Below are 21,434 nucleotides of genomic sequence, written 5' to 3' on the forward strand. Positions count from 1 at the left end.
AGCACCGCTGCCTGCAGGAGCCGCTTTATAAAGAGCTAAATTTACCAAACTTTACGTTGTTTCCTGAGCTCTCACAATTGGCCAGCACTTGTCCGGTTTGAGAGTTATAAGGTTTGGAGGACCTCCTTCCACTTTTAAACTTGTTCATGTCTTTGGAGCGCAGCTGTGGAGAGGCGACAGTGAAATAAGGCGCACAGACTCTCTGGTGCGGCTGCCGCTCAACACGACGCGACTTTGACAAGAGATAGTTATTATTTCACCATAACGATGGCCTTATCCGGAGTGATGCTGCCGTCATTTGCGACATTCACAAACCAACGAGAAAAAACCTGGGAAAACGTAAGTTAAAAGTGATCTTGTGTTTTGTTTGAAAGTCTGTGGATAAATTAATGTCACTTTGTTTAAACTGTTATGATTTAAAAATGAAGATTAATACGTTGTAAAGCTGCTGGAAATAATTTATTTGCTTTGGAAAAACTAGAAAATAGACTTTTTTCTTCGTGATAATAAAACTCAGTATTAAGCTGTCAAGTTGCATCTGAAATCTTATATGGAGCGTTTTATTAATAATATATATTTATTGTTTCAGAGGTGGAAAGGAGACATGGACAAACTAGTCTCCAGCAGCTGCTCCATGCTTGAAATGGTACACAACCTGGACAATCACAGCAAAAAGGACGACGAGGATCTGAGTAATTTTTTGGATCTGGATTTTATTCTCGCCAACACGACTGGCTCAGACAGCGCGGCGGACTTTGTGGGCACAGCTGACCCCAGCATGTACCCGACGGGGAACTCGGTGCCATCCTACGCAGCAGACGACCACCGATCCCCGCCGCCCCCGTACGGCGCCAGCCTCATGACAGAGCTGCTCCGCGCCGATGGACCCAACAGCTATGGCATTACGCGCAACCCCTGCGTTCAGGGGAGATTTTATGTCAACACGACGCATTTTCCCCGCCAGGAAATCAAAGTGGAGCCTCACGTGGACGGCTACGGCCCAGTTATGGGCATGGTGCCCCAAAGCTGCAGCAAAATCAAGCAAGAGGGGAACGTTTCGTGCATGATGTCCTTCGAGCAGCCCCGTGTGGCCATCTCTCCGCGGGCAGCCAGCAACATGACCCCGCCGCTCAGCCCCGATGACCAGGGAGCTTCGGAGTGCCAGGCACAGCTGTGCCAGCCCATGAACTTTCCACAGAAGTATCACACGCCGGCGGCTTTCCCGCACCACCCTCAGGCTCCCCAGATGCAGATGCCCTACCACGCTCCGCATACCGCCTTTGGCATGTATGATGAAGGTCTCAGCCTGCAGCCAGGCGCGCAGAGGGTGATGCTCACACCGCCCTCCTCTCCCCTCGAGCTGCTGGAGTCCAAACCCAAGAGGGGACGGCGCACATGGCCGCGGAAGCGCACAGCGACGCACACCTGCACCTTCGCTGGCTGCGGTAAAACCTACACCAAGAGCTCGCACCTGAAGGCACATCTCCGAACTCACACCGGTAAGTTAGAGCCATAAAAAGACTACATCTGTGCGTAATTACGAACAAGCATGCGTGGCTCAAAACCACATCTCCTCTTTCAACACAGCCTAATAATGTCTCATTTCTTTGCCCACGCAGGTGAGAAGCCGTACCACTGCAGCTGGGAAGGCTGTGGATGGAAATTCGCCCGCTCCGACGAGCTGACCCGTCATTTCCGCAAACACACCGGACACAGGCCCTTCCAGTGCCACCTGTGTGAACGCGCCTTCTCCAGGTCTGACCACCTGGCACTTCACATGAAGAGACACATGTGAAGGAGCCCATCTAAGGACTTGGGTTTCATGGAAGGGGATGTGTTATTTTTATTGTGATTCAACTGATGTATTTTTTATTTAAATTGTTGTCCACATGACCAAAGTCTTTTTTTATATATATATTATTGAATTAAAAAAAGTTTTAGTGTTATTATTTTCTAATAACGTAGCTGGTACTACTTTGGTTCAATAAAAGCTTTAGAAAAGCTTTGTTTGCTTTAGAGCAGGCAGACCAAGAAGGGGCTGGCCCTGTATATACTACTCTTCTTTGACAGAACTGGAACGCTGTGTTTGACACAAAAGTGCCTTTCTATGACTGTGCTACTGTAAAACTCTTCGTGACAGAACGACATGGCCACAAAACAGTACATGTTCTTATCGACAGGGGTGAAATGCACATAACGTGCAGAGACAATGTTTTATTTAAACTGCCTCACAATGTCTGAACGGCCTGAACTGCTTTTTTTATTGCCTTATTTTTTTTTTTTCCAATTTGGAGTTGATGTGTGAAACTCTTGGATCCAGCCCCTCTGTTCACTATCAGGGCTTGATGTCCTGTGCATTATTTTTCACTTAAATTTATATAAATATGTACATGTTTTTATACTGTAAAATGTATATTTATTGTAAATATTAAAAAAACAATGAAATTGAACATTTGACTGAGAAGCTCTTTTACTTTCATGCACTGAACCAAATCCACCCACTCAACAACAGGTTTCAGACTGAGCCAACAACCAGCAGGCCTGCACTCCATCAGATCGGTTGCACTAAATAGGTCATACATTGTGTACCCGCTTTAATTTTAAATCATGGACACTTGATTTCCACTGTGATGTTTTGCAGCTGCAAGACAGAGAAGGGCAGCCGCTTGTGGGCTTAGCCTATAAATACAAACACTCCATTTCCATAATTACAGAGTGAGCCGGGAGCCGTCTGGACAGAGGGGCACAGCAAACCCTCATCAGGGAGCCCTTAGACTCCCTTTCTGATGGGTAGAAATTATAGTAGGACATCAAAGAGCCTTAATACTACAATTACACAGAGTCACCCTGCACTACAGTTTCAAAGTATCTCCACTGCGTGCATCTTCTGTCTGCATGGTGTCAGTGAGCATTTGTTTCCCCCACATCAAAGGTTGCATTGAGCCCATCTCCCAAAGTCAAATGGTATTTTCATAAAGTAAATATTAAAGATTTTTCATTAAATATATGGTTTGGGATGGATGCTCTTCTTTCTTTTTCATTATGACAATTTGAAAAACTTAAATAACTTGCTAGAACCATATATTTAAGAACAGTACTTCAATAAGTGTAAGCACAACCTTCATCAAAAGTCACGCCGTTCTTAAATTCACCCATAACAATAAAATGTACACGCAGAATGTGACTTGGATGAGTTGATGAACATGTTACTAGAATTTTTTTATATTTGTAAAAAGAGGAAGCACGCATCAGGTCAAAAATAACTGCAGTGGCAAATGCAAATGTATCACTCTCATTTCACTTTTTTTTGTTCCAATATTACTGCAAGATGTAAACAATCCATCTCAAATTCATTTCAGTGTAAATCTGCATTATGAAAGCATCAGATTAAGACCAAAAAACAGACTTGATCATAACATTTGTGAAACGCTGAGCTGTTCTTCGAAGCCATCTACAATATTTAACGACTTTACTAATCTCTTACAAATGTATTTTAACTATTTATGGCCTGCTGTGATGTGTAACTGACTCCCTTCTCTCAGATTTTACTTCTGATGTAAAATGTGAGACTTACCTTGTTTCAGGAATGTTAAAAATCAATTTTATTCAACTAAAAGTTATTACAGTTTAACAGATTATTTTTTCATAATCACATACATACTGTGCAATATTACATATGTTGATATGCTGATAAATAAGGCGCTGTCACTCTGTACATGTCCAGTACGCTCTGGAATATACAGTGCATACATTATGTGCCGAATAAACCTGATTAGTGTAATAACATTACAAGGATGCACTATTTTAAAGTAATTTAAACAGATGTCCTCCGACAAGATCATAAGACATTAATGTAGACGGAAAGAAATCCACAAAAAAAAAAAAAAAAAAAGACGTGATGGTTGATTTGAGGAAAAAGCATACGTCACTTTGCATCAGTGGTAGTGTGAAGAGGATAAAAGTAAATGTAACAGCACCAGTATAAACAATGTACACTACTTCTATTTTATAGAGGCTTTTAGTTGTATGGGAGTGCAAGTAGTCTGGGCGTTTACAAGGCAACCAATGACAAACCATCTGACGAGCACAAGCTGTTGACATCAGCAAGAGGATGCAACAACGCTGCAGGTGGGCTGTTCCTAAGAAGGGAAGACCTTGATGATTATCGTTAGCATCTTAAAGTGATAGTTCAGATGTTATGAAGTGGGGTTTTACGAAGTAATTATCCATAGACAGTGTATACAAACAGCAGATGTCAATCGGCGCAACCCACATTTTGGAGAAGCAGCCTGAGGTTTGACACAAAGGCTAAGCAATGTACTGCTGCCAATGAGGGCTGGCAACAAAACATATTTTAGCCACCAAAAGATGCATTAAAAAAATCTGTTGAAGTGTTTGCCATATTGAGAGTATTTTTACTGCTTTACTTTAATATCTGACATTGATTTTCACCATGAAAATTAAGTTAATTTAGTTATATGGTTCTCTTTCAAGCCAAATTCTACTGAGAAAAACAGTGATTTAACATCGCTAAACACAGGAGCTGCTGGTCTACCGCTGCCCCCATCAGTTAGTTTGCTATTGTGCGATTTCAGTGTTTAAAACCATTAGTTCAGATTCACTGAAGTCACACAATAACACAAACTAACTAACTGATCGAAGCAGTGGTAGGCCAGCTGCTCCCATTTTCAGCAAGCTAAAATTAGTGTTTTTCTCAATGGAGTTTGGTGGCTGGGAACTCTCCGTCGTAACGGGCTATCTGACGGTAAAATAAAGTAGTGAAAATACTCAATAAAGCATAGAATTTATTGATATAAATGTTTTTAGATGGCTAAAATATGTTTTCTTGTTGGACTCCATCCACAGCACTTCATTGCTTGGCTTCTGTGTCGGACCTGCTTCTCCAAACTGGGAGTGTGCAGACTGACATCTACGTTAAGTAATATACTGAGTAAGGATAATTACCCCATACAACCCTACTGAAAAATAATCAGAACTATCCCTTTAATTATTGTAAAAGCAAGAGGCAACCGATGATACGGGGCTAAATAATATTTAACCAAAGCGATATTCAGACTAAATTGTTCATCAGGGATTCCCAAATGTCATATTTCTGCTTTGACATATAGATCCTGGTCGAGGGTTTGATTATATTAAAAAAATGCCTTCATTCCTTGTTCTTTAAGGCCATAAATATTCCTTATCCAGGCATAGATGGCAAAAAACACTTGTAACATTTAAATGAAAACCTAAATTATGCAAAAGACTGATTGGATCACTAAGCTCCAGTCCTTTAAAACAAGCCTTTTTTTAAGAAAAATACGGACTGTTCCGAGGCTTGTACATAAAATCGTCATCTAATAATATTTACAGTACATGAAGACATTAAAAAAAATAGAAAAAAAGAAAAGGGGGGACAAACTCATCGGCCAACGGAGTTGTTAGCATATGCAGTTAGACTTTCCCGACAATTTTTTTGGACTAATTAAAGGTGATATAAAAGAGTTTATACAGTGCATTTTACAAGTACTTCATACACCACAGATTGCTTTTGCATATAAATAAAACAGTAAAATATTATTAAAAGGTCATTTTTCTTGCAACAGAAAGGCGTTCTGATAAGGCAGGGTGATTAGCAGTAATAACATATGGAGCTAGATGGTTGCGGTGGAGGTCCCTGCCGGTTTCTGGTTGCGTTAAATCGCTACGTTCTTGGAGGATAAAGCCGGGTTTAAATAAAGTGGCTCTGTATTGTCCTTGATTACAGTTGCCGTGTAGTTTGGGGGCAATGAACCGGAACTGGTTTGCTAAATGTGGAGTTGTTTTGACATGAGTCCAGTCATGGCTGGAGAAACACTGGTCTCTTACACAAATTGGTAACAGGGGCTGCTAGTCATGTCGGGCCAGTGTCGGTGCTGTTGTCATGAGCCTGCGGACAGAAGACTGTAAGGCAGAAGGAAGAGGACGAAAAGATGTGGTGTGGTGAGGCATGCCTGGTCAGGCGCTGGGCATGTCGGCCCTGCTGAGAGCGATGGCCAGCTCCAGGTCCTGCTGCTCCTGGAGCCGCAGCCTCCTCAGCCTCTCCTGCTCCTCACGCTCGCTCTCCCGCTTGACCCACTCCAGCTGCTGGCTCTCACTTCCAAACTAGAACAGAGAAACAAACATTAGAAGTGGATAAAAAATGCGAAGAAGCGCTGAAATGTCAACACGAAAAGAGAGAAGTCTCTGGGTGAAAGCAAGATGTAAAAACGAACGGTGGATGCAAATTTAAAATCAAATGTTTCTAATTAGGCAGAAAATTGAAAGATAACTGCTGTGATTTAATTTATAGAGGTAAGAGAAAAATGACTGCAAAAATACAAATATTCACTTGGACGTCACAAAAAAAAGCCAAGAAAGCAAAACTAAACTACACAATACACAGTAGCCCCTTGTACACCGCCTGTTAAAGGCGGGAATATTACACCATTATGTCGCATCGGTGTTCTGTATAAAAGGTTCAATCTTGGAATTGGTGGTGGTGTTGGGGGAGGGGAATTGTCTCGCCTTTAAACTGGCAGTGGAGGTGATAACATTGGTGAAAACATCGCTGAATAAACTGGCCAGCTGGCAGGATGGGCTCATGTGCAGGATGGGTGTAACGTATTGATGACGTGTTATGTGTGTAGGGCTGTACCCGACTCAGAATTGGGTCAGCTGAATTATATTTGGCTGTTAAATATGAATATTAGATGACTGGTTTTGTTTTTCCAGCCCTAGTTATAAGTGTGACCAATAGCTGGAGGATTTCAAAAGCAGTTAGTGTCAGTTAGCGGCTAACTTAAAGATTAACAGTGGCCGGAAATGTCCGCAAATTGGGAAAACAATGAGATTTGGGAGCTCCTTAAACTCCCAGCAGAGGATGAGATCAGCTGCCGTGTAACAGAGACGGTAAATGATTATGTTATGCCATTGTTATTGCTTATAAAATGCTGCTGACACATATATGTGGTCGTTGCTGTTGTGTTACTTCTGGTTCTGTGATGGCGGCATGCTATTTAAATTCACACACTGGAGCTGTCATTGTTTGGTTCTGTGTAAAAATGCAAAGGAGGGGCAAAGAGGGGACTTCGTAGCAGCGCTATAACGCGAACTCTGTGTAAAAAGGGCTAGTGATAAATGAGTTACTGGTCACATATTTCCTGTAAACATTCAGTGCTTGGATCAATGTGAAATTTAAAATAATCGTGCTCAAGAATCATCGTACTCAGATTATGCAGTGTGGAGAGGTTTTTCACATGCAAAGGATTGACCACCACACCCTTGTATACAATCTTACCTTGACACATTCAGATCCTGGCAGAAAAACAAAAATTACAATACAGAGCTCCATAAAAAAACCCCCAACAAATCCCTTTCACAACTGTCATGCTGGCATGAGGGATAACATAAATTCATGTCATGTCAAATTGTAAACCAGACACAAAAACCTGCCATGCATCTTCTCTGCATGAGAGCACGCTTAGTCGTTAGGTTGTACATGATGGCAAAGAAGCGGAAGGAGAAGGACAAAGAGGCAGATTTACTCTGTTGTGCTCTGCTTCAAGGCATATCATGCTTTGACAGCGAATAAGCCTTTAGCTTGTACTTCAAGACTTAAAAATGCTCCTGGAGTGTTACCTGACTGGGCAAGTTCACTGGCTCACTGACTAAAACTGTGTAAATCCTTGACTTCCTGCCAAAGATTGAAGCCAGAGACAACGCAAGCATGCAAAAGCCCCATTACCAGGTGGACGGACGCAAAACACGACGAGATAGACACTAATACGAGGACTGTCCAATTCAGTCATGCAAACATGTAATATCCCTCCACACCAAAAAAGCTCTCAGGTTTTCTGTCAGTTGTTAGTCAACAGCCAGTGTGTACGACGGTCCTGCGATCGCTTGTGAGGCAGTTAACAGAAATGAGGCCACGTGACAGAGAGCTGACCCTTCTGAGCCTGCAGCTCTACGATCTGAAGAGTGACATCAGCAGCTCATGCAGACAAAGATACTTGACCCATCGGACTACACGTACGGAGCCAAAATCTGCGAAACCCACAGGGCAGTCTTTGGATGCTTTACTCGAGTGTGTCGTGACAAAAGCGTCTCTACTGTCTGCTGTGGAGCGAACGCTCGGGAACGGCTCTGATGCAGTCAAACTGAGAAAACCTCCTGGAGAAGGAAGACATTCAAAGAAGATATGAAAGCCACATAAAGACAACAAACGTTAGTGCCTTCATTTCAGAAGTTAACAACAGGTAGCCCCCCCTGGGAAAATAAGCTCACACTTTAAAGACTTGTGTGTAATATTGTGCTGCTGAATTTTCACAGGAAGCCATCAGCTTTAAGCTCATGGCACACAGAGTAGTCACCCCGGGGGGAGAGAAATTGGTTCAAAAAAAGGTGTTAACCGCATTTTTTGAGTAACGCTCAGTGATGCATTGAAGCTTGAACAAGCACAGCGTCGCTTTTTTGGAACATAAAATTTTAAAAGGCGGACACGCCCTTGTCTACTGTAAGCTTTGAACACGTTTCCTACAAGCATGGTGTTATGAAGTGGCCACAATGATTCATCGCTCAAACTTTGTGCTCCAGCTGCATCTGGTGCAAATAAAAGCTCCACTAACTAATAAAGAAAAAAAACAACAACAGCAATTTCAGCTTTAAATAACCAAACTACATGTGGGCTTCTTACTTCCTCATCGCGTATGAGGCACATCTCTGGGGCTGGCTCCCTGGCTAACCCTGGCCACTCATCTCTACCCGTCTCTGTGTGGTAACACAAAGGGGAACACCAACTTTCTCACGCTGTGGCTTCTGCTAAAGGACTAAGTGCAAGGTCACAGCGGAAGGCCATGTGTTGGGCATGGCCTGTGGGTAGCGTGTGACTTAACATGCATGTGAAAAAAACAAGCTAAAACCTGCATCTAAAAGCAATAGAAGTAGCTCTTAATCTCATCACACTGTTCACAACTTTAACTTAACACTGCCTTTAAACTGTCTTGATACCACTAACAAGGTCACGTTGCTCTGTGAAGACATAGCACTACCATACCCTCTACCAACAGCTTTCCTGTTTACAAACAGTTCAAAAGAACTAACTGCTTTCTCTGCACCCTCAGCTTAACAGGGAAGTAGTTTTTTTCCGCATACCGTCAGGGCACAAAATACCTTTTTAGTAGGACAACAGTCAATCATAATGAGCATCGCAAAAATGACTTTCAGTTGCAACAATTAAAATGAAATGAAAGCTGATGTCACGCAGCTCTAAGTGGCAAATGAAAGTTCTTACAATGTAGCGCTGACAGCGTTGGCATGAAAAACTGTATTGATTTCAACTGGTTAAACCCAACTATTACATTCTAATTATGAACATCACTGGACCATTAATGTCAAGTTAAGCTACAAGCACAGTCATGTTCAAGCACACACACACACACACACACACACACACACACACACACACAGGGCTTACCATAGGGAGGTGCAGGCCGGTTAGGCACATTTTTCTTTGATGGGAGGACGGGGTTGTCTGACTTCTATACACACACAAGGGAGAAGACAAAAAAAAATTCTTTCAACTATCACACAAAATGACGACTCCAACAGAAATGTCAGCCAACATCGAAAGCCTCTGGCTTTGTACCAGACAGCCTTCGTAAATGTGATAAATTGGCAGGAAAACTAGAAAATCACTCATGATGAGAGTAAAATTAACGACACAACTTTCTACAGCTCCAGTGGAAAATGATGCTTTATGGTGCAACTGATTCATAACTCCGAGAGTCTCCAGAGCTTACCTTTGACATCTGACTAAAGTCGGCAAATCCACCCCCTTTGCTTCCAAAAGAGTTACTTCCGAAGGGGTCGGCTATCCCAAATGCATCTGTGACAAGAGTACATTGAAATGCATTTGGAACATTTGAATACATTTATGGAAAAAAACAGAAACTATAATGAAGTTAAGCCTCAAACCACACGTTCAAAAATCATCTCTGCATCTTGCTTATTCTGAAAGGGCCTTCATGCTATTTTCAGAGAGGGGAATGTGGCATGACCGTTTAATTTTCCATGACATTCCGTGTAAAGAAAAAAAAAAACCCTGGAAAGCAGAGGTTTTTGTTAAACCTGACGTATGCATCAGATCGGTTAATTAAAGGCGTCAGTTGGCGTACTGTTAACCAGAACTGTGCCCGGGTTGTTTTGAAGCTCAGCGGTACGCCGCTTAATGAAAAAAACAGCAAACTGCAGATGGTTACAGTGAAAAAACAAAACATTGTAATAGAATATGTTTGTTGTGAGTGCGCAACCACAAGAGACCCCATTCATGTGGAAGTGCGCAGTGTTTTCTTTTACGCACAGTAACTCAGCTCAGGTCTACAGTTGCCTCTGTGTTCTTCTGAAGGTGTGTAGCACGGCAGAGCATCGACCAGAGGTAGCCACTAACTTAAAACAACTTCCGTGGCGAATGAGGCAGAGCAGTCCAATAGCAGCAGATATAAAGACGGGACAGAGGCAGTAGAGAACTGGTTAAAGGAGTGGCAGTGTATTCTAGTAGAGCAGGACCAGCAGTCAAAAAGTTTCTGTTATGTTTGGCTCCTGCAAGCCTCCTGTTTTTCCAGGGTAGGGGGAGTATTTTTAGTTGGCCAGTAGTTAAATGCGTAGGTACTCGACTAAAAATAGCCCTAAACCACAGGAAAAATTGAAGCCACAGTGAGTAAAAATTGTTTGCCCCTGATGCCCTCAAAAATAAAAGCTAAATGTAACACGTCACCCAGAGTGGCAAAGAATGACTCTTTGAGACCTGTTTCACAACTAGAGAGTGTTTTTTTTTCTTCACATTTGGATGTCATTTAATAGAGTCACATTCTGGGAAATCTACACGGAAAACCGGCTTTTATATATAGCAAACTTTCCTATTTTTTGGTTGTTGTTTTTTTGTACGTGACCCTTTTAAATTATTTTACCTATTTTATTTATGTTTTATTTATTTTATGTCCCTTTATTTGTGGTTTCATTGCTTTTTATTACTTTTGTTGTTTTCAGTTTATTTGTTTGTATTATTTTATAATGGCATGTTGTATCCTGTGTCTTGCATTATTTTCCCTCCTGTTTGAATTTTATCCTTACTCTACCCTTGTTTCATCTCTCTGCTGTTCAACAGATCTGTTTGGCTTTCTGTTGTTGTATTTCCTTCTATGTATCCTGTTTCTGCTTTTGCTTTGTTTGTCAAGATCAATGGATAAGAGGAGCAGCTGCTGCAGAGGCAAGTAAATGCAATTTTTTAGGAATGTATTTTCCTACAGCGCATTTAAACAGTCCAGCTCCAAAAATAGGAAATGCTGAAACACTTAGTAGATCAATTAACCGACTGACAGATAATTAACTGGCAACTATTTCTGATGAACATTTAAGTCATTATGTAATTTAACTTCTATCTATCAAATTTTTAATTATTGGGGTGTTTTTATTTGTCTGCATTGGGTTCTTTTACTTGTAATACTTTCTTTTTTTTTTTTTAAAGATTATTTTTTGGGGATTTTTCCCTTTATTGATAGGATAGCTGCAGAATGACAGGAAATGTGGGGGAGAGAGAGGAGGAATGACACGCAGCAAAGGGCCACAGGCTGAAATCGATGGAATGCAAAGGCCTCGGCGGGGGCGCACACTCTAGCAGGTGAGTTAGAGGACGCCCCGTACTTGAATACTTCAAGTACATTTTCCTGATTATACTTTATTTTACTTGTGCCACATTTTCAGTGCAGTTCTTTTACTTATAACAGAGTACTTTCATGGTGTGATATTAGTAGGCTTACCTAAGTAAGGGATCTAAATACCTCCTCCATCACTGGTTAATCTTTACATTTATAACAGAGAAAAAGTAAAATCTCTCCATGTTTTGACATCCCGTGATGCTTGAGAGCAGCAACATACCTTGTTTCTGACTGTTTGATGTAAAAGGGTCACCACTGCTGAGTGCACTTGGCTGAGAAAAACAAAGAGGCAAAGCACAAGCACAGTAAGTAAGTTTTTCAAAAGATCTCAATTAAAATACATGTACAATGACACCGTCAGCATAACCACTAGAAATCTCTCTTTGATGTTCTGGTTTGCTTTCTCAGTTATTAACAAAAGGGAAGACACGTCAGAGCTTGTTTTTATTGGCACTGACAAGTACAGCAAAGAAAAAGGAAATATCATTTTGAACTTTTGACAAAAGAGCATTGGTTTTCTCATTCACGTTGAAAACAAAACGCCCACATCCAATAAACATGAGTGTTAAAAAGAAGGTGGTGTTTGATACCTTGGCTGGTGGTGTGGGTTTCTTTCCGAAGGGGTCTGACGATCCAAACAGGTTTGACTTGTCTGTTCTCTTAAAAAAATCTTCAGATGAGGTGCCTTTGAAAGGATCGCTTTCTTTGAAAGGATCTCCTCCAAATGGATCTAGAAAAACAAAAAAGACAGTAAGAAATGAGCAACTGTTGCTGGCTATAGACTTCAATCATCTTCAGTCTCTGCGAAGAAATAATCAGAGCTTTCTTTGATGTTTTCCACAGCCAGAATTGCAACAGACTCCAACACACAACAAATATTTCCACTTCCACTCCATTAAAACTGTACAATGTGACACCTAATACAGGTCCATTTCAGGTGGTACATATTGAGTGGAAATGCCTTTTCATAGGGGCCTTAAATTAGTGCAGGTTACCAGCTGGCGGAGCAGGGAATAACAATTACAAAAAATAACAAAACAGAGGAAGGTGTTCAGACCTTGGAAGAGGTCGGACTTGAAGGGGTCCTCAGACTGGAAGGGATCTGCCGGAGGCTCCTTAACACTGCTGTTGTTGAACATGGCTATCTTAGACTTGAATGAGTCATCCTGATGAACAAATCCAGAAAAGAAACCTGATTAACACATGTTTCAATAGTCAAGTCTACACATTACAAGACTACACACTCATATATGAATCTATATATATATAAATGACCGCATTGCAGTTGTGCGCCTCAGCGAACCAGTTGCACTCACAGGTTACATCCATGTCTGTGAAAACATGGATGCTTCACACACATCTATTCAGTATCTGACCAAATGTCTCCCCTTCTGTTCCTGCTTTATAATGCAGGAACAGAAGGATAAAAACACATAAAAATGTTGAAAGATCTTTTTTTTTTTGTGAAAAGTATTTTTGCAGAACTTTATGATGTCAAAATAAAGTTGACCTTTGACCCTCTAGGTATAAAATGTCATCACTTTATTTTTTGACCACTAAATTCTAATCAATTCATCCAAAGTGGATGTTTGTGCAGATTTTGACAAAATTCCTTCAAGGTATACTTTGGTCAATGTGTTGACAAAAATGTGATGGGCGGGGTCACAGTGACCTTGACCTTTGACCATCAAACCCTAATCAGTTCATCAGTGACTCAAAGTGGACGTTTTGGCAAAACATGAGGAAATTCTCTCAGGATGTTCTTGAGTTAATACATTCATGAGAATGAATGAGAATTTGTGCCAAATTTGAAGAAATTATCTCGATGCATTCTTGATAAAACGTGTTCACAAGAAATGGACGTATGAACATACGGACGGACAACCCGAAAACATCACGGCTAAAAAACATGGTAATATATGCCATAAGATGTGTTTGCATTCCTCTTGACATCTGCGTTGTCATGAAACACGCACACTTTGAGTTGGTGACATGAAAAGTGGTCCTCATTACGAGGAAAGGTGAATGAAGTTTCTGGGCTGAATTCTTGTGGTGAAAAGTAGGATATATTCACGATTTCCTCACCGCACTTCTGAAACCTCCGTTCTCCTTCTCAGTGAAACCTTCATTTAAGTCCGGCAGGTTGCTGAAGTTTCCTCCGTTGATGTCGCTCAAAGCGCTGTTGTACTGCTCAATGGTCTTGGTCACCTCCTTTTGGCTGTCCTGGATGAGCGCCAGCTTACTGCGAGCCTAAAAAACACATGAAAGACTGTTTATTCCACATCAGACTTCATAAAATCAAGGTTTCCACACAATTTCATGAACAAAATTTAAACTCTTTTCCATGACTTTTCAAGGACCCATGGTCATTTTTTTTCTTGCCCCACTTGCTGGCATTTTTCAAACATATCAGATTCAAACAGAATTTCAGCTAGTGGGTTTACATGAAGGGAGAGATGGGATGTGGGAAGAAAACGGAGAAACATACGTAATGGTAAACAAACGTTGCTGCGTGACATCAACAGCTTTATAAAATTAATTTTGTATCATGTTACATTACATGAAAGATTATTCAGGGGTGATTACTATAAAAATGTCACTACACAAAACAAAATTCCATGACTTTCCTAAAACTTTCACAAGTTTATTGATCGTTGAGCGAATTAGTTTGATTCCTTTTGAAAACATGGAAAAAAAGGGCAACTTTGCAAGAAAAATCCTGTAAATTGTAAAAAATTTGTAACTCTAACTGTTAAGGAAGCTAGGAAAAATGCTGAAAAAAATATATTTAAATTGTTTTGTAATTATATATTTAAAATAATGTTACAGAATTATTACATTTTAAGCACTTTTTTCAGGTTATTTCTTGTCTTTTTTTTTACTTACTTTACTTTTTTACTTCCTTTTTATGCTTATGTTTAGGTAACATTCTCATATATTTCACTAACTTCTTGCATATTTTGGGGTAATTTCTTCTCATAAATTGCTTGTTGACTTCTTCCCCTTTTTGAAAGAAATCAATCAAGTTTACTCACTTTTTTAAATGAAAAAGGCTTTTGAAAGCTGAAGTAAAAGTGGTTTAATAGTTGCCAAAATTTCCCAAAACAAACTGTTTCACTCCAGTGCGCTTCAAATAGGTGTGCCTCAGAGCATGGTACATACTTTAGCACAAAGGTCATGAAAGTAAAAGTAAGACTAATGTTTCCAAAAGTAAAAGCTGTGTTATAAATACCACCAGCAACACAAAACACAATACAAGTTGAAATTCCACAGATAGTGGATAAACATACAAACCCTTCTATCACCAAGAGGGAGTCAGTGTTATGATTGGACATCCAGAGCTTCATTTGTTTCTTCAACTCAAAAACCCTTTAATTTCACAGCCAATCTTCATGCCACACCATACAGAGCTGATCGGGGAGCTTACTGGGCAGAAGTGGCAGAACATTCTTGTGTAACCTGGAGTTACTCTGTCTGCACTCACCTGGTTAATCTCTTCCTGTGTAGTTTTGAGCGACTTATTGATGCTGTCCAGCTGGACCCGACCAGAGAGCAGGCTCTGCTCGAGCATTGCCTCTTCATCCTGCAGCCGGCTCAGGTCCACCTTTGTGCGGCTCAGTTCGTCCTCCTGGCTGCGGAGGTCTGTCTCCTGAGAGCGGATCTGGCTCTGCAGTGACGAGATCTGGAGGGTGAAAAGCAGAAAAAAAGGACATCAGTGATATAATAGTAGCCTCATCAGTTGTGTAACTATTAAATAACTGAACATTTGTAGGAATGTCCTGATCGGATTGGAAGGATCAGTATAGGGCCCAATCAACACATTTTTTCGCACTCTATTTTGAGCGTGCACCATGCCCGATCCTTTGCTTACTACAGCAGACACACAGGTGATGTAGACGGAGAGTACGATTTGTGGCAGATATTCAGGTTTTATTGTCATGCTGCTACTCCAATAAGTAGAGACTTTTTTCATGTTTAACTTAAGCTGTTACACCACTTTAAGTGGAATTTAATTTTTTTGTTGTTCATTTTACATGAACTAGATTTACTATAATGCTTTAATAAGTGCAACTGTGACTGATTTTTATTTGTTGTGACCAAAAATGTTAAAGTTTAACTAAAACACTACTACTTTGAAGTGCAATTTTATTTATATTACTCATTTATTGTGCTCTGCACTTTCATTATAATGGACCACTAAGTGGATTTGAGAGCAATTTCTGAAGACATATTTTATTTTGTTTAGTTATTTGGTGGAAAGTAAACAAATGCTGCACTAAGTGGAATTGTAATAAGAGCCATAAAAATACTTTTAGTTTGTTTACTTTGTTATTTTATAAACATAAAAAAAACAACTTCAAAGAGCTGTTTGGATGCAGACATTTTTTCATTGTATTGCACTGCAGAGCTATTTAACTATCAGGCATATACACTGGATTGATTTCTAATAACTTTAAAGCACTTGAAGTGTGCATTGTGCAGCTGTATTATCCAGGTAAATACACATATTTGATCGTGACTCAAAATCAAAATCAATACATTGAAATCAATAAAACTTGATCGGAACATCCCTACTAATGAGATCAGATCAAAAGGAGCAATATTTTAAAACTTATTCTCTGGAGAATGCAAGAAAAAAATGCAACCATCTGGGACTCTTCCTGGCACTTCTGCTTGACGTCGTTGAGCATTCCCTCCAGCTTGGAGCGCTGCTGGTCCATCTCCTCCAGTCGTTCCTGGGCATCCTGCTTCTGTGACTCCAGGTCCTGCAGGCTGCTGCTCTCCCGGTCCAATCCATTCTGCATGTCCTGAGGGTCCGCCAGCCACACACACAAGCACAGGTGTTTGCAGGGCACAGCGAGCAAGTATCATCTTTATCAACTCTGAACTGAAATTTTAACCTTCAGCAGAGGACTTGGAAATCGTTTTGGCTCAGCCTTACCTGAACTTCACTATTTTGCTGCCTGATGGCTTCCTCCTTTTCCCTGATCTCTTGCTCCAGAATGAATTTCTCTCTATAAATGGACAACACGGAAGATGAGCAAGGTAAGTAACAGAATGTTATAACTTCCTAACAAAGCAAAGATATACTTAGCTTGATGGTCACTTTACTTGATCCAATATAAACTGTCCTGAGGTGGTAAACTTGAGCATGCATGGGCACAAAAACGGTTCAGTTGTCTGTTTATGCTGCTTTTACATGGAGCCAGAGAGAGAAAGAAAATCTGGGATGCAGCCTTCGTCAAATACATTACATTATGTAAAGAACTTTGTGCTGCATTCCTTGTATGATAGGTACTATATAAATAAAGTTTATCTTTGTTCTTATTCTGACTGTTATTGTTATTATAGTGTACCTTAATGATTTGAAATGTCCACATGTACTCCAGATCTTGAAATCTTGAAACTGTGTTATATTTACTTAAATTTAAACTTTCAAAGAATGCAAAATAACCTAGCAAAGATGTTAGCATGACAATAATCTGAATATTACCTCTGGCTATATACAAATAATTTGATTTCACGTGTTAATGAAGAGTGTAGAATATGCTCTAACTGGCGTGAAGCAAGACTTCATGTTGATGCTGCTTTCTTGGCTAAGTCTCTCTTGGAGTAAATGCAATCTAATAAGAGCACTTTGTTAAATAATGCTTAAACATTATTTAACAGAAAATATATCTAAGAGTTTAAATGAGCATTGAAACTGAAAATCACTTCACTAACACCTCTCTCCTTTTCTCAGAGGAAGAGAAACAAAGCTCTCCTCCTGCTACTCATGGGCTCACCTCTGCAGCTGAGCTATTTCCTGGCTGAGGTCATCCAGCTCTTTGATGCCTGTCAGCTCGGCCGACCCCGTGGAGCTGGCGCTGTCCTGAGGCGAGAGACGGAGACGGACGAGTGAGAGAGGGGAGAGAGCTGGGTAAGAAAGCGCAATGGATGAAGTGAGGGTGACAGAAGGTGAGAACAGGGATGACAAGTGTGACAACAGCAGGTTGGACTGGGACACTGACACCAAAAAAAGGGGACAAGAGGGATAACGTTGAAATGGGGACAAAGGCACAAAAAGGAAAAGAGAGCAGAGGGGACATAAATGGCGTGCGGGGGGGGAGAGGAGCTCCCCGCTGGTACCTCTAACAAAACAAAGACACAGGAAGGAAATACAAACACCTTGCAATGCATGGGAGGAGGCAAGTGTTCAAGACAATACATGAATGAGGAGAAATGCACACATGCAGCAGAATACAAAACACTCTACAGTGATTAATATAGAAGTGTTTAACACATTATATCTTTGACCAATCAGTGTCCTCTCCTTTTTATGAGCACTCGAAAGCATCAGTAAAATATATGCCATTGCTCCCCTTAATTCAGGATTCCCACACATTTTCATGTACAAAATTTCAAAACTTTTCCATGACTTTTCAAGGACCCAAAAATATTATTTTTGTCCCATTCTCGCTGCATTTTTCCAAAGATTCAAAGTATATTCAATCATAATTTCAGCGTCCCCAATGATGTGTTCAAGCAATATAAGAAATTTGAAAATCCAACAATAATTTCTGTTTTTACAGTTTCTGGCTATGATTAGAGGTGTAATTTTGGCCATTTTTAAAGAAAGCATGCATTTCAAACCCATTTTCTCAAAAACAAAAACAATCAAACAAACAAAAATGTGTTTATTTTTTCCAGATTTCTATAAAAACTGCCCAGTTTTTAAAGAAAACGTGCCTTTCAAACCTGTGGTTTTCTTTAAAAAAAATCACCACCAAAAAAATGTAAAAACATGCTTTCTGAAGCCATACTAATTCCTTTCAATTTGTGGGACATTTCTTGCCAAGGTGGTCATTGCTTTTTCCTCCCATTTTTTCGAAACCAATGTGCTCAGGTTTTAAACATTCAAATAGCTCATGAAAGGTGTCTGCAAGCTGCCCGAGAAAACTGATGTCGATCCAGGTTTCAAAGGGTAAAGTAACTATATTGTAGCAGGACGTTAGTTGAGATTGGCTGCTGTGACAGGCCACTGATGATGAATCTGCAGCAGGTGGCAGTGTTTGCCTGCAGCTCAGTTGATGTTTGGGAAAGACATATATGGAGAAAATGCAAAGCATGACATATACTTAAGTGTATAAACAAGATCTAATAAAGTCAATGTTTGCTTTTGTTTGTTTTTGCTGAAACCTATACATACAAAAAGAGCAACGTCCTGTTTGCACCTCATGCTTCAGACTTCGATAGGGGATAGCACAGAACAAAAGCGCCACCTTGTGACACAAAGCTCAACTACTCACTCTGCGCATATAAGATAGTGCAGCAAGATCAGGTCTCACAGCTGACATAAGCCCCAAATAGCTCTGTTAGAAAGGAAAGAAGAGAGCGCAAAAAAGCAAAAGCATAAAAAAACAGTTTTGCAAGGCAAGGATGAAAAGCCAGAAAGCAGAACTTACCATTTAAAATGAATATAGTAGCAGGAAAACAGATTCTTGAGGTACAGATGCAAGAAAAAAATGGCTTTGGAGGATTTGTTCAATAAATAGAGCATTTGAAAGTCAAAACAGTGATTGCAGTGGGCTAAAGTCAGGACTCACAGGGCCCGCCGCTGAAGCTGCAGTCCTTTCTGATGGAGGGATCATGTCTGGAGTGAGAGTGGAGGGAGGGTCCACGCCTTTAGTGACCTTCTGCTGGATCAGGTACATGGCCAAAGAGAACTGCTCCCGGGTCAGCTTGCCGGTCTGTTTAGTGTCAGCGAGTCCCCTGCAGAGACGAGGAGACACTTCACTCAAAGAAAGATTCTTTCTGAGAAATATTACAAAACGTCCACTGATAATAACGTCCTATGGCATGTCAATATATTCCACCACCTTAACAACTTTTTCAGAGTGTCTATTTGCACCTGGATGAGGATAGTCACGCTGCAGCTATTTAGCTATTTACAACAATCCATACGGAGCGATATATTGGATCCACTGCATGCTGTGACTGGCTAGCGGGCTTCTTGTCATGTTGACATGTTAAGGTCAAAAGCGGTCAGGATCAGGACTGAGAGATCACAGTTAGGGCTAGATTTAAATGGTAAATTTTTTAAACTCATATGTATTTCCTGACAGCCAGGTGATGCAGTATTTAAAAGCATTTTACTACTGGACAGATGGACTTTTCATATAGCTGGTCTGTCTCTGCAGTAGAAAGACGCACATACTTTTGAAATTGGTGCTGCATGACCAGAGAAAGCAAAGAAAAGGGACTGTGACATTCACTTTAGCTCAAGAGGCAGGAAACCTACAACAACCAGAATGCACTGTGCAACACTGCACCAATAAATGCTCCGGCTGGTAGGTGATGTAATGTGGACTTGTTTGTTACTGACTTGTAGGTAACGACTGAGCTCGTATTACAGTCAAACTGCAAGTTAAAACATGTTTCTGAAAACATTTGGGGTGAGAAATAGGCAACACAGTATCTTGGTTTATATTTGATCAGCGCTGCTTAGTTTGACTGTCTGAGCTCAGATTTTCAGCCTCCGTTGTCACTGTGCACAAAACTGTATGCCGTGTTTCTAAATATATGTTAGCTGAGAAATAGGCAGAGCAGTAACATAATCTTGATTTATATTTGATCAAAACTTTCCTAGTTTTTCCGTTTAACTGGAGTTAGGTCTGAGTTTGAGAGAAAGAGAGAGAGTTGTGTTTTGATACTTTGGTAACATTATTTTTTGAGCTAACATGCCAATAAAGCACTCTGAACACAACACAACACACATAATGTTGGCATTTTTTTTTTAGACTTAGATGACTTATCCTTTTCAGTTTTAAGGATGTATTAAGTTGCTGATTTCATAGACCCGTTCATCTCAGCGTCATATTTTAACATTGTTAGGATGCCCAGGAATATATTATGCACCCAGGTGAAAACTGCCACATTAGCTATTCAACCCCGGATGCAAATAGCACTGTAGGCAACACACACCTGGGTGCTAATAGCATCTGCCATCATGTTTCCCTTCTTATGCTGCACCGCTCTTCTGGAAAACGTGATGATCTAAACTGTTCACCAGATGGAGCTATAGAGTTAAACCCAGTGATACCAGTGGTGGGTGATTCAGTGTGTGTTGTTGTGGAGGTAATGAGGAAAACCTCTGCAAATAAATATGATCTGAGCCGAGCTGTGGTCTCACCATATCTGTGCCAGCATTGTCTGGGAGAGAGTGGACTGCATGAAAATCTCTATGACCTCAGTTCCATTAACAAGGCCGTCGTTGTCGCTGTCTGTTTTCCTGAAGACCTCATCATATCGCTCCCTGTCAGCCACAGGCACCACCCAGTTCACCGCTGGCTGCTATGAACAAAACATAAAACATTTATGTGATTTTAGATAAGCAATTGGTGCAGTTTTTTTTATAAATTAACAGGTTTTAATGAATTATACTACTTTCATTCTGGTTTAAATTAAAAATGAACTGGACAAATGAGGAAAATCTTTAAGTACCAACAAGCCAAACACAGCAGTCCTAAAATTAATGTTTTTATCTACTGTTTACCACAAATATCAAGATGATTTGTCGCTGACTTATACCCAGAACAAAAATTTAATCGCAGCTCTCCTGTTTTTGCTTGCATTTTTCAGATTTAATTTAAAGATCTAAGATCTTTTTCATGCACTAAATAAATATATTTCTCTCAAAGTTTGGTTACAACTTTGTTA

General features: G+C 40.4%; 2 protein-coding genes across 7 annotated transcripts in view; one reads left to right on the plus strand and one right to left on the minus strand.

Moving 5' to 3' along the window:
• On the plus strand, positions 1-6,080 carry klf2b (Kruppel-like factor 2b). The gene is made up of 3 exons (XM_042498268.1): positions 1-339; positions 590-1,499; positions 1,620-6,080. The coding sequence occupies exons 1-3, from the start codon at positions 268-270 to the stop codon at positions 1,793-1,795; spliced, it is 1,158 nt and encodes a 385-aa protein (XP_042354202.1). The 5' UTR covers positions 1-267; the 3' UTR covers positions 1,796-6,080.
• Positions 5,486-21,434, minus strand: part of LOC121951790 (epidermal growth factor receptor substrate 15-like 1) — a 22,898-nt gene continuing 6,949 nt past the window's right edge. The window contains exons 10-24 of one of the 6 annotated variants that reach the window (XM_042498266.1): positions 20,908-21,065; positions 19,322-19,487; positions 19,025-19,087; positions 17,522-17,607; positions 16,678-16,750; positions 16,382-16,543; positions 15,220-15,417; positions 13,821-13,985; positions 12,793-12,901; positions 12,326-12,465; positions 11,956-12,007; positions 9,822-9,907; positions 9,497-9,560; positions 7,319-7,335; positions 5,486-6,144 (exon numbers count right to left, since the gene is read on the minus strand). In XM_042498266.1, coding sequence (XP_042354200.1) covers positions 5,998-6,144; positions 7,319-7,335; positions 9,497-9,560; positions 9,822-9,907; positions 11,956-12,007; positions 12,326-12,465; positions 12,793-12,901; positions 13,821-13,985; positions 15,220-15,417; positions 16,382-16,543; positions 16,678-16,750; positions 17,522-17,607; positions 19,025-19,087; positions 19,322-19,487; positions 20,908-21,065 — 1,686 coding nt within the window. In that variant the 3' untranslated portion in view covers positions 5,486-5,997. Of the gene's footprint in view, positions 6,145-7,318; positions 7,336-8,056; positions 8,194-9,496; positions 9,561-9,821; positions 9,908-11,955; positions 12,008-12,325; positions 12,466-12,792; positions 12,902-13,820; positions 13,986-15,219; positions 15,418-16,381; positions 16,544-16,677; positions 16,751-17,521; positions 17,608-19,024; positions 19,088-19,321; positions 19,488-20,907; positions 21,069-21,434 lie in introns of all 6 variants that reach the window. The other 5 variants (XM_042498263.1, XM_042498265.1, XM_042498262.1 and 2 more) reach the window with 5 other exon arrangements.

This window comes from Plectropomus leopardus, chromosome 12 (assembly GCF_008729295.1).
Source record: "Plectropomus leopardus isolate mb chromosome 12, YSFRI_Pleo_2.0, whole genome shotgun sequence".
NCBI classification, from domain to species: Eukaryota; Metazoa; Chordata; class Actinopteri; order Perciformes; family Serranidae; genus Plectropomus; species Plectropomus leopardus.

Coding starts and splice junctions, on each gene's coding strand:
- klf2b (XM_042498268.1), top strand. CDS start 268: ATGGCCTTATCCGGAGTGATGCTGCCGTCATTTGCGACATTCACAAAC. Junction 340..589: donor GAGAAAAAACCTGGGAAAAC/GTAAGTTAAAAG, acceptor TTATTGTTTCAG/AGGTGGAAAGGAGACATGGA. Junction 1,500..1,619: donor ACATCTCCGAACTCACACCG/GTAAGTTAGAGC, acceptor TTGCCCACGCAG/GTGAGAAGCCGTACCACTGC.